This window comes from Microtus pennsylvanicus, chromosome 5, assembly GCF_037038515.1.
Source record: "Microtus pennsylvanicus isolate mMicPen1 chromosome 5, mMicPen1.hap1, whole genome shotgun sequence".
Taxonomy (NCBI): Eukaryota; Metazoa; Chordata; class Mammalia; order Rodentia; family Cricetidae; genus Microtus; species Microtus pennsylvanicus.
In genome coordinates this window covers 122,735,282-122,747,771 of record NC_134583.1, presented here as the reverse complement: position 1 = coordinate 122,747,771, position 12,490 = coordinate 122,735,282, and the positions used below count along the sequence as shown (strand labels likewise).

General features: G+C 44.8%; 3 protein-coding genes across 3 annotated transcripts in view; all 3 read left to right on the top strand.

Annotated features, from left to right (window-relative positions):
- Pkd2l1 (polycystin 2 like 1, transient receptor potential cation channel) overlaps positions 1-1,999 on the top strand; it is a 34,364-nt gene extending 32,365 nt beyond the window's left edge. The window contains 3 exon segments of the mRNA XM_075975266.1: positions 846-964; positions 1,181-1,304; positions 1,805-1,999. Coding sequence (XP_075831381.1) covers positions 846-964; positions 1,181-1,304; positions 1,805-1,999 — 438 coding nt within the window.
- The window catches only part of Cwf19l1 (CWF19 like cell cycle control factor 1), a 299,806-nt gene that overhangs the window by 259,994 nt on the left and 27,322 nt on the right, over positions 1-12,490 (top strand). The gene's annotated exons all lie outside the window — the stretch shown is intronic.
- Positions 4,403-11,508, top strand: Bloc1s2 (biogenesis of lysosomal organelles complex 1 subunit 2). The gene is made up of 5 exons (XM_075974167.1): positions 4,403-4,492; positions 4,803-4,919; positions 7,840-7,959; positions 8,586-8,690; positions 11,057-11,508. Exons 1-5 carry the CDS (start codon positions 4,438-4,440, stop codon positions 11,086-11,088), a joined length of 429 nt encoding a protein of 142 aa, XP_075830282.1. The 5' UTR covers positions 4,403-4,437; the 3' UTR covers positions 11,089-11,508.

Genomic DNA, 12,490 nt, shown 5'->3' with positions numbered 1-12,490 from the left:
AGTCTGGTTGCCCTGCCTATACTTTCTTCCTGGCTACTAGCCAATCAGTGTTTTATTAAACCAATATGAGTGACAAATCTTTACAGTGTACAAGGGCACTACCTACAGTAAAGCAGAACTGGTTGGTGGGGAGAAGGACAAACACATCGCTCCCTTGTTCTCCCTCCCCAGCAATACCCAAACTAAACCCAAGTTGAATGAGCTCCCAAAAATGAGCTGGAAAGAACTCTCTAGAACAGCAGTTTTCTAACTGCTGCATATTAACTATTCCAGAGAGTCTTTAAACATCCTCACTCTCAGGCCACACATCCTAGACCACTTAGATCAGAAGCTCTGGGTGATAGGGCTGGAACATTAGAGCTTTCTAAAGTTTCCAGGGTGATTCCAGCACACAGCCAAGGTTCAGCCCCCAAAGTAATCCCTGATTATCCTCCAGGAGGAGTTGTACTCTTGGAATTTTGAAATTGATCCTACTATATCTGTTCCATCCTTATTCAGGGTAGGTCAAAAATTAAAGGCAGTGCTACCAGAGACAGGGAGCAGCAGCCACGAGAAAGGGAGCCGGGCTAGAATTGTGAGCCTGTTCACAACAGAGCACGGATTAAAAGCTTCCCAGATTCCAGACTGGAGAGATGGCTCAGCAGTTAAGAGCACTAACTGCTCTTCCTGAGGATCTGGGTTCAATCCCCAGCACCCACATGGCAACACACAACTGTCTGTAACTCCAGTTCCAGGGGATCTGACACCTTCACACCGATGCACATAAAATAAAATTAAATAAATTGTATGTTTAAAAAGTTTTCCAGACTCATCTCGTCTTATCTAACAACTATCTTTCCTCTCAGGTGGCCCTTAGTGCTGAGATTGAGAACCTAGGCCAGTCCATTGGATATAGCCTACCAGGTGAATCGGGCACAGAAGCTGCCGGAGGAGGACACTGGGTTTCTGAAGAAGAATTCTACATGTATGTGGAGGCAGGGACCCAGGGCTGAATGGCTGTGACATCTTGTCTTGAGACTCTTTCCATTTCTTCCCAATTCCCTTTCCTAGTCCAGGCGGAATTTTAGTTCCCCTGTGATTCTCCCTACAAGGTTGGGCCTTATTTCCATGTAGACAAGCTCCATTGTATTATCTCTAATACAGTACATATTTCTGCTTCCTTTGTGTCTCTCAAATACAGGCTCACAAAGAGAGTTCTGCAGCTGGAGAGTATTCTGGAAGGAATCATGTCCCAGATTGATGCTGTAGGCTCAAAGTTGAAGATTCTGGAGAGCAAAGGGGACCTGGCTCCCTCCTCAGGAATGGTGAGATCCTTCAGCTGGGTCCTCTGCTCAGTTAGAGAGGACAGTCTAGAAAGACCTGAGGAGCAATGCTTAGATCAGTGGAGGTGGAGAGCAGGCCCAGAAATTGCTTAAGTCAGTCTATGGACTTCTTTGACCTTTTAGTTTCTTTGAGATGTTATAATAAACTATCAAAGATTAGACTGCTTATAAACAACATTTTGGGAGGATGGGAATAGTCTGAGATGGAGGTCCTAGCAGGTCAGGACCTGGTGAAAGCCTCCTTCTTGCTTCATGGACCACTCAGTTCTTGATGTGTTCTCATATGGTGGCAGAAAAAGAGAGCACTCATCAACCCACCAAAGGCCTCATTTCCTAGTACGGTCACACCGACAATTAGCATGTCAGCATAAGACTTTGGAGAGACACAAACATTAGTCTCTAGCAATCTAGGTTTTCTATAGTTAGATTCAGAGAGAAATAAATTACTTCTTCAAATGAGCTGTTCCTTTTTCTTCCAACAGGAGGCGCTAGCTGTTTGGAAAAACCTGTAACCAGTTCTAGTTGTCACTCCAGCTCCCTTGGGAGTCCAGAGCGGGCAGGAGAATGGAAAAGGGATTCTAAAACATCAGACAGCAAGTTCCTCTCTCTATGCCTTCCCAGAAGCCGCTTCTCCTATGTCCCCCAGTGACCCCGTTCTAGGGCAGCATGTCTCATGATAGCTGCTGTGGAGTTCTACCCTGTAGCTGGCCTTTTGAGCCAATGTTTTTGTGTGTAGCTGGGTAGCATGTTTAGGCTTGTCCTTTGGTGTTTCTATATGTAGTCATACAGCTCTGTAAAACAGCATTTCCTACCTGGCTTCTGACTTGCTGTGCATTTACTTCTGCTGTAGTTATTAGTATCAATAACAAACAAGAAAAAGGAAGACTCTCCTAAAGAACTCAGACAGCCATGGTCCAAAGGTAGAAGCCCAAGTGTAGGCAATGGATATGTCTTCCTACTTCACAGTAAATCTAACTCTTCTCCTGTGTGTCTAGAGATTTGCCATTGGCATGCATGGGTGTGTGCAGGGGTCTTCTCTTCCCCCATAGAGTTTCCCTGTAAGAGAGAAAAGAAGTCCTGGAGGAAAGTAGACTCTTGCGTGGTGAGATTCCAACAGAGGAGTTAAGAGTGACACCCTGAACCCACCCTCCCATTCTGATGCTCCACTGAATACCCGGAACCAAGAGGACTTCAAACCTGGAAACAGAAACAGAAACCAAAGGAAACCAGAGAGAATGTAACATCAGAATTCACTGATCTTTGGACTAACATGGTGGTCTCTGACTCGATTCATATGGACAATGTGGGGTTCCAATCAATAAAACTCTTTAGAAAACCAGATCTTTACATTCGTTTCTGGGGTGGTAGAGAGAAGACAGAAAGATAGAGATGCAAGTTGTTCATGTGCATTCTCTGGAAGGTACTGGAGTGGGAGCCATGACAATGTCAAGGAGCTTGGCTGTCCCAGGAGTCTTGAAGGAAGAAGTCTGGGCTCATAAGAATATGTAAAATGGAAAATACTATGAGTAGTATAGAAAAGAGTGGAGATGGGTCACCTAGGGAGAATGAGTCCTCAGAGAGGAGCTAGTCAGGCTAGGAAGGGTGGGGATGTCTGTGGTGTGTGTGTGTGTGTGTGTGTGCGTGCGTGCGTGCGTGCGTGCGTGTGTGTGTGTGTGTGTGTGTAATCAGACATTTCCTGTCCCAGCTACCCGGTCCCAAATAACTGACTCAGAGGCTGAATATGAGTTATAAGTACTCGGCCGATAGCTCAGGCTTGTTACTAGCTAACTCTTAACATTTAAATTAACCTATTTCTATTAATCTATGTATTGTCATATGGCTCGTGGCTTACCTGTCTTCTAGCATGCCTTAATTTCTGGGTGGCTGGCTGGCATCTCCCTGACTCCGCCCTCCTTCCCATCTTTCTCATTTTGACTTTCTCACCTAACTTCCTGCCCAGCTACCCACCCGTCAGCTTTTTATTAACCAATGAGAGTAATACATATTCATAGTACAGAAAAAGATTGTTCCATAGCATGTGTGTACATGTGCACAGGCACAAGTGGGTGGAGGATAACCAAGAATAAGAGAAGAAACTCTTACACCAAGATTTTGGATGCTCAGGAGCCTGCATCCTGAAAGTCTTACTTACCTCTTCTCCCTCTCCTGTGACCCCATTCCCCTGCACCTTCCTTGCACCTCAGTATATCTTCTTATTTAATCCCTTCACTTACACTTGTTTTCACATCCTGTTAAGTATTCCATAAACCTAAGAGACCTGTGCAACCACTAAATACAATCAAGATACCAATGTGTCAACTGTGATGGACGCTTCAAGAAAGATGGTTTCAATTAAACAGCATTAGGGACTAGCTTGCATTTTAAGAAGCACGACTCAGAGAGTTGATATTAATCCAAGGCTTGTGAGAAGAGGAAAGGAGAGAATATTTAGGATCGAGAAACCAGGCTGAACTGGGTGATGGTGGCACATGCCTTTAATCCCAGCACTCAGGAGGCAGAGGCAGGCGGATCTCTGTGAGATCAAGACCAGCCTGCTCTACAAGAGCTAGTTCCAGGACAGGCTCCATATAGAGAAACCCTGTCTTGACACCCCCCCCCCCCACACACACACATAATAAACAAATAAAAAGAAGAAGAAAAAAAGAAACCAGGCTGAAAGCTAGCGGGAGACAACTTACAAAAACACAGCTTCCCTGAGCTATTCTTTAGTGAGTAAAACTTGTCAGGGTGCTAGTGTGTTGGGAGGAGGCACCTATTTCCAATAACTTCATCTGAGAAGTTATGGATCCACTGTGGGGCCACCACCAAGACAGGCTGTGGCTGGTACAAGCCAAGTGACACAACTAGGGTATGGTTGCAGAAATGAACGCATCTTCAACACCAAGGACGGTGATTCTCAGCAGCGGGTTGATTCACAACAGCCTATCTTAGGTTCAGTTTCGCCTACATGCTTGCACTTCGATAAAAAGGTAATTGAGGCGTGTGACTCGGGAGAGACTAGCAGAGCGAGAAGGTCGCGAGCCCGGAGCGGGGCGGGGCACTCGCGGTGCGCACGCGCAGACGCTTCAGAACCGGAAGCAGCGTTGGGCTGGGCATGGCGGCGGCTGCGGAGGGCGTCCCTGCTACGCGACGCGAGGAGCCGGCTAGAGGTACTACTCGGCGTGGCTGGAGTTGATGCGGCTTTTGGGAGGCTGGGTCCGGGTGCAGGAGCGGGTGCATTTGTCTGCCGCGCCAGGGCGCTGAGATGAAGGTCTGGCCCCTGAGCAAGGGAATGGAGTTGGCGTTTCAGGCGGGCGAGTGCGAAGTGGGGGGCTTGAGATCGTGGCAGGTGGAGAACGAAGGCGCCTTGACTGCACGAGCACAGGTCGGGAGGGACGTAGGAAGAGGTCGCTTTGGCTGGGTTAGGTCTGGGTGTGGATCATTTACTCCTACACACTCCCACCCCACCCCCTGGGCCAGATGATGCTGCGGTGGAGACAGCTGAGGAAGCCAAGGAGCCGGCCGAAGCTGACATCAATGAGCTCTGTCGAGACATGTTCTCCAAAATGGCCACATACTTGACTGGGGAACTGACAGGTGAGACGCCGCCCTGGCTGATCCCGATTGTGCTGTTGCGTTTGGCTCCGCAGAAACCTGAGAGGTGTTTTAGGAGCCTCAGTCAGTGGTTGAAAGGAAGGAAAAGAGCCCCGCCCTCGCCCCCACCCCACCCCCTTTTTCCTAGGGAAGCTCAGGACCCACTTTAGAAACATAAACCACAGGCCTCTTCTAATGTAGTAACAACAGCTAACAACAAAAGTTCCCCGCTATTAGTCAAGAAGTGCCACCCTAGGGGAGGTGTATTTTAAGCATGAGTGTGAAGGAAATGGAAAAGGGGGAAATGCTACAATTAGTAAAAGAGCTGGAATCAGCAAGCAATTTGATTAGACCAGACGGTTAGTCTGAAGATTTGGGGATCCATCTTTCGGATATAGTTAGACGTAGTTCGGTGTGCCTGCACCGTGTGTCAGCGTGTGAGGTAGAGTCAGAAAGTGGAGTCTGCACTGTCATAAGCACTTACATTGTTTCACTTCTCTAGAATTTTTATTTTAAATTACACATACTTTGTGTTTGTGCATATATACATACTCAAAGGTCATGGGATAGCTTTTGAGGGTTGGTTCTCTTCTACCACAGGTCGGAGTACCACACTCAGGTCTGCAGGCTTGTAGCAAGTGCCTTGCCAGCTGAGCCATCTCACAGGCCCCACCCCCAGACATTGTCTGGGATCTCAATTTGTGAATCTATGAAAAAAGGCTTAATAGAGAAGTTGGGGAGGGTTGTAGGCCACCAATATGTCAACCTGATTATTCATTTATTTTTGAACAAGAGAAACTGTAACAAAATTCAGATTTGTGTGGTCTCTCTGGAAGTTCTGAAGATGTGGCAATAGTAACTTACCTTTCTTTTTTTTTCTTTTCTTTTTCTTTTTTTAAACCCTGTATGATTTGGTTTGTTCTCTCTACTCACCGATTCCTCTCCTTCAGTAGGACTGAGTGTCCTTTGCTGTTTAGCTCTGTTCTCTTACTGTTGGTTTTCATTTGTTGCAGTTTAGACATGTTTTCTGGGCTGAGAGGGAGCATACTCGTCTGTGGACGTGAATGACTTCCTTGTGTTTATTAGATGAACTTTTGCATTCCTTACTCACATTCTTTTGCTGGCTTCCAAGTGTGTGGCCTTTGTTTTAGGGAGATTATTATTTGATAGCAGTGGGAGCCAATGTGGAGGAGAACAGGAACAGGGGAGCAGTTGCTCGGAAGGGGGTGGGAGTCTGAGGCAAAGTGAAGAGAAGGAGTGAAAGGGAGAGTCGGGGTGTGACGCCCCCGGATTTGTCGAGGTGGATGTCGTGAGGTTGTCAGTGTGGGTAGGACTGTCAACCAAAGTAGGAAGCTGAAAGGAGAACAGTGTGTATGTGGGAAACGGTTTCAGTTTTGGCTTGCCTGTTTGTAGCTGTTTCCGAGCCTCTCGGGTGGGGTTTCAGAAGACACTCAGGTGCCTTGTGCATCTGAGTCCAGAGCCCCGAGACTGATCTTTGCAAGGGAGGCACTGTGTGTGGAGGTGGAGGCTGTGCAGAACCTACAAGTGACCTCTTTAGGGCCTAGACTGACATCTCAGGAGATGGAGCAGTTCATTGTGAATTGCTAGGGATTGAACCCAGGGCTTTGCATATACAAAGCCTTGCTTTGTCCAGTGAACTACATTTGCAACCCCAAATAATTTTGTAGATAATTACTTTGAAGTTTCCAAGTGATTATAAAACTAAGTCAAGCCAGCGTTATTTCTCCACTATTGTCATTCTGACTTGTACAAATGCTTTTTGAAAAGAAAAATTTTAATTTATTAATTTATGTGTGTGTGTGTGTGCGTGTGTGCACACATATGTTTGTGTATGTAACCATGTTCCATGGTTCATGTGTGGAGATTAGAGGACAGCTTTCGGGAGTCAGTCGTCTCCTTTCACCATTTCGGTTCCAGGGATGATTGTTTCGCAAGCATGAGGACCTGAAGTCTGGGGAGGTAGAAGTAGGAGGGTTCCTAAAACTCACTGGCCAGTTTAGCTAAATTTGGTAAGCTACAGTTTCAGTGAGAAATCTTGTATGGAAGAAATAAGGTGGATAGCAATTGAGAAAGACTCATTGACTGCTAGCCTGCACATACCTATGTATACACACACACTAGTTGATACCATATGTATGTATATATATATATATATATATATATACACATAGAAAGTTTATATTTCTAGTTCCTCTGTGTATACTATGTCAAAATCCTCTAGATTATTTATACGTGATATATATATATATTTTTTTTCCGAGATAGTGTTTCCCTTTATAGAACTGTCCTAGAACTCACTCAGAGATCCGTCTGCCTCTGCATCCCAAGTGCTGGGATTAGAGGTGTGCACCACTACCATATGACTTATATTTTTTTATATTATATAAGTACCAAGACTATTTCACTTCTTTTTGCTTTGACACGAGTTTACCATTTCTTTTCTAACTGTGACACAAACTCTTCTAGACCTTGCTTAGTTTCGTTTGTTGGTTGGTGCCTCAGTTTCTACTTAGACATACAGGGTTTAAGCTAAGTATAAATGTCACAGATTGAAAGTGACCTGGGCTGGGCGGGGCTGGAGAGATGGCTCAGCAGTTAAGAGCATTGGCTGCTCTTCTAGAGGACCCAGGTTCCGTTGCCAGCACCCGCATGGCAGCTCACAACTGTCTGAACTCAATTGCAGGAGATCTGACTCTGTAACAAAAACTTGCAGGTCAAACACCGGTGTACATAAAAGTTAAAAAAAAAATTAAAAAAGGAAAATATGTTAAAAAAAAAAAGTAACCTGGGGTCTTCCCTTGGACTTCCGTGTTCCCTCCCTGAACTGTTTTGACCTAAAATTCTGTATTCCAGTAACTTGAGACAAATCCTAAAGGCATTCCATTCTCTGTGCATTTTAAAGCAACCAGCGAAGACTATAAACTCCTGGAAAATATGAATAAGCTCACAAGCTTAAAGTACCTTGAAATGAAAGATATTGCTATAAACATCAGCAGGAACCTCAAGGACTTAAACCAGAAATGTGAGTACCGCTCTCCATCCCTCGAGTAAGTGCTGCTTGTACTCAGTGCTCAGGAACAGGGAGACCCTGTTCCTGGGAGCTCATGTTCCTGAATACACTACTGACCAAGGGGTCTTCTTCCATTCTGAAGATGAGTGTGCTTCGGTGGGATGCCTATTTCTGCCTCTAAACCTTGCTTTTAGTCAGTATATTCTAGAGAAGGAGAGTAGACAGAGGAGAGTCTAGTGAATTGATTTAACAATGAAATCCCCAAAGAACTACTTTATAAGCAGAAACTCTGTGAATTGAAAATGTTCATTTAGCATGGTCTGACTTATTTTTCCACTGAAAAACGCCCATTGTCACTAGGGCATCCTTAGTATGGGCATGGCCAAGACACTAACTCATCCGCAGAAACGTTTCCAGGGAAGGGAAATCTGAAAAGGAGAATGACTTACTTACTTTGGCTGGGTCAATGATGTATCCAGGAAGCCGGCTATGTCTTCACAGAGCATCTGCTCTGCCAGTGACACTCATGACAGCCACCCGGATCCTTGTTGGGCACAGCAGGAGAAACTCTAGCTGTCTTACCCTCTACTCTTTCTCTGCTTGCTGACGCTATACGGACATTCTGTTTGTTTTTCAAGATGCTGGACTCCAGCCGTATCTGGAGCAGATCAATGTGATTGAGGAGCAGGTGGCGGCTCTCGAGCAGGCAGCCTACAAGTTGGACGCTTATTCAAAGAAACTGGGTAACTATTTTTACTTCTGTTTTGATCATTTAAGGTTTGTAAGTGCTTGGCCTGAGCACCATGTGCATGAGGTAACTGTGGAGGTCAGAAGAGGGCATCTGGTCCCCTGGAGTTGGAGTTACTAAGCTGCCTTGTCGAAGCTCAGAACTGAACCTGTGACCTCAGCAAGAACATAAAGAATACTTAACTAGGCATGGTGATGCACATCTGTAGCCAGTACTCAGGAAACTGAGGCAGATTGTAAATTCATATTCAGGTCAGGTTATACAGTAAGAATGACTCAAACAAACAAACAACCAAGGGCTGGAGAGGTGGCCTCAGGGGTTAAGAGCATTGGCTGCTCTTTCAGAAGTCCTGAGTTCAATTCCCAGCACCCACATGGTGACTCACAGCCATCCATACATAATAGGATCTTATGCCCTCTTCTGTCATGTAGGCATGCATGTAGAGCACTCATGCATAAAATATAATAAATAAAATTAAAAACAAACAAACTTGAGGAATTAATTATTTACTAAATAGCATTTTTGTAGTTACTGATTTATCAAGCACTGTTCTAAATGATTCACATATTTTATATTCTTCATTCTCCCAATAATCTGTGATTTTTGTTTTTTGAGACAGTCTTCTTATATAGCCCTGGCTGTCCTGGAACTAACTGTGTAGACCAGGTTGGCCTCGAACTCACAGAGACCCACCTGCCTCTGCCTCGTGAGCCCTGGGCTTAAAGGCGTTCATCACGAGGCCCACAATTTTTTAAATTTTTTAAAAATATTCCCATCCTCTAGGGAAGGTAAATGTGGTTTAAGAGGCAAAGCAACTCACGTAGGGATGCAGAGAAGGTAAAGCACATGGAGGAGCCATGAATAGGGGTCTGATTACGGTGCCACGCTCTTAACTGTGGTTCAACATGCTGAATATCCTTAGTAACGTAGACACATAGGTATTTTAAAAATTGAATCATTGCTTATGTATCTTCCTGAAGGACTGCTTTTTCTCCAAGGAGAAGGCTAGTGCTTTTAGTGTTGCTTGCTGCCTCTGGCTGTTATTTACTTGGTAAAAAGTAGTGAACATGTTTTTATCCTGGCTAGCTTTTATAGGTTCTTTTCTTTCTGTCATTGCTACTTGCTGGCTGATTCAGGAGAGAGGTTTGTCAGTGGCTATTTAACAGGAGTAGGTGATCGACAGTCATTTTCACTACTTACAGTTCCATTTAGTGTTTGCTGTGAACCTCCCCATGTAAAGGCGCCATGCCAAGTCTGTTGAGATTTTAAAAGCCTTGAGTTGGATGTAGTGGCATATGAGGTGAAGGCAGGAAGATCAGGAATTCAAGATGAACCACCTTAGGCTGCCTAAAAATTTATTTAAAACAAAATAACAATAAGAGGCTTATTTGATGACATTTTAAATCTCTGTATCTTTAGGCTCTTGTGTTTTTCCAAATTGCTTTCCTAAAGTGACATGTAAGAAGAACATAGGAGGGCTGAGGACTGGGATGCAGCTCAGTTGGTACAGTGCTTGCTTGCTGGGTATGAAGTCCTGGGTTTAAGAGCACCACATCCTAACTACTAGAACACTGGGTTCTATACCCAGCACTGGACAAACAGGGCACATGGTGTGTGCCTGTAACCCCAGCACTCAGAATGGGGAGGCGGGAAAATCTCAAGTCTAAGGTCAGCCTTGGCTGCCTAGTGAGGCTGAGGCCAGCTTGAGATTTGTTCTTCTCCTTTTTGTTTGTTTGTTTGTTTTTAGCCTTTTGAGACAGGGTTTCTCTGTGTATCCCTGGCTGTCCTCCAGGACTCACTCTGTAGACCAGGCTGGCCTCAAACCTGGAGATCCACCTGCCTCTGCCTCCCAAGTGCTGGGATTAAAAGCATGCACCACCACCTCCCAGCTCAGTTTGAGATTTGTTAGACTTGTCTAGGCTAGGTAGATGTGGGTTTGAGGGGTAGGGAGAAGAGTGGAGAAATGGAAAAAAATAAAGATGTATATTTATATTTCCTGAGTGTTCAAGTCTGGTTCTAGAGGGTACCTGGGATTATGCCTGGGAGGGCAGTTTCCAAAGTTTAGTAAGGCTTCCAATAGGGCAAGTGCCAATAGATCTTGCTTCATTCTGTCTGAGCTATCCAAACATGTGCTGTTGACAGAGTTAGGACCTAGTGACTGTGGTTTGGGCTCTCAGTCTGGGTGTATACATTTGATTATTCCAAGTTATGCAGGTCCATGATCTCTGTATTCGAGCAGATGATGAGATTGAAGATGCCACCTCCTTAAGAGTAGATCTGAACTTGCTTGAAAATCTAACTAATAAGTGTCTTTGTGAGAGCTAGTGTTGAAAGATATAACTCCTCTTCTTCCACAAATAGAAGCCAAGTACAAGAAGTTGGAGAAGCGATGAGAAGTATGCTTTTGTGAACCAGGTGGTTATTTTTTTAATATGGAAGAATGTTTTATGACCACTAAATTCTGAGGCTGGCGAATCATCACAGTTCCTCGGGAGAAATCTGCGCTGGTCAATCCCAAAGCCTTGTGATGCTGGATGAACTGGAGGGGCTGTGGCTGCTCCGAGTCTCCGCCGAGGCGGCACCTCACACACCCAGCCTGGGAACTGCTCCTCACCTTATACTTGAATGCTTCATCATCCCTACAGGAGGGAGGAGACTCTAGAGTCCAGGTGTACCCGGGCTTGCCGGCAGTCAAGTGAGAGTACTTGCCTGGTAGTGGTCAGCTAGCACATGATTTTCTACATGGCTGGGGGTTTTGTTTTCTATTGATGATGCTAATGTATTGTTAACAAGATTCTAAATTAAAAAGGAAAACAAAACAAATGTGTGTTTTGCAATTTATTACACTTTGTCAGTAATTTGCTTTTTCCATAATACTGCCAATAACAGAAACTCCTAAACTAATTCCAAGGCCATCTTAAGGACCGAGCAGAAGGTGAGGAGTGTTTTCACAACTTAGTGTAGGAGAGCTTTCCTTAGCCCACTCCCACCCCGATTAGGGATCAAAGCTAGACCTTGAATATGCCCACTCAAGTGCTCAACCAGGAGCTATTTCCTTAGCCCTTTTACTTTTTATTTTAAGGCTGGGTCTCTTCTAAGGCAGTGGGTCTCAACTTGTGGGTCACTGGCTCCCTCTGGGGTCACATATCAGATATTCTGCATATCAAATATTTATATTACAATTCATAATAGTAGCAAAATTACAGTTATGAAGTAGCAATGAAATAATTGTGTGGTTGGAGTCACCACACATGAGGAATCGTAATAAAGGGTCACAGCATTAGGAAGGCTAAGAACCCCTGCTTTGAGGTATCCAATAGGTTTTAAATTTTTGACTCTCCTGCTTCAGTCTCCCCAGAAGCTGAGCTCATTGTTCTGTACCACAAGGCTCAGTTTTTACTTGATTCAGATGTGTGGGTAAGATGACACTCTTGACATCTGTTCCATCTTGGAAATGTGGTAGACACGATGTGTATGTGTTCCTGTGATGGTTTGAATAGGAACGGCCCCCATAGACTCATGTGTTTGAATGCTTGGCCCATAGGGAGTAGCACTATTATTAGGAGGTGTGGTCTTGGAGGAAGTATGTCTCTATAGGGATATATCACTATTAATAAAAACCCAGAGGGGTTCAACTTGAAGGTCAGAAAAGCAAACCAGCCAGCTACTGGCTCTTACCTCTACCTCAGTCTGAAATGGCCATCCTGCCTCCAGGTATCTTCAAAATGAGACCGTGTCTGAGAGCTCTCCCCCCATCTTATATTCCTCTCTAGGGCTGGGATTAAAGGTGTGCAT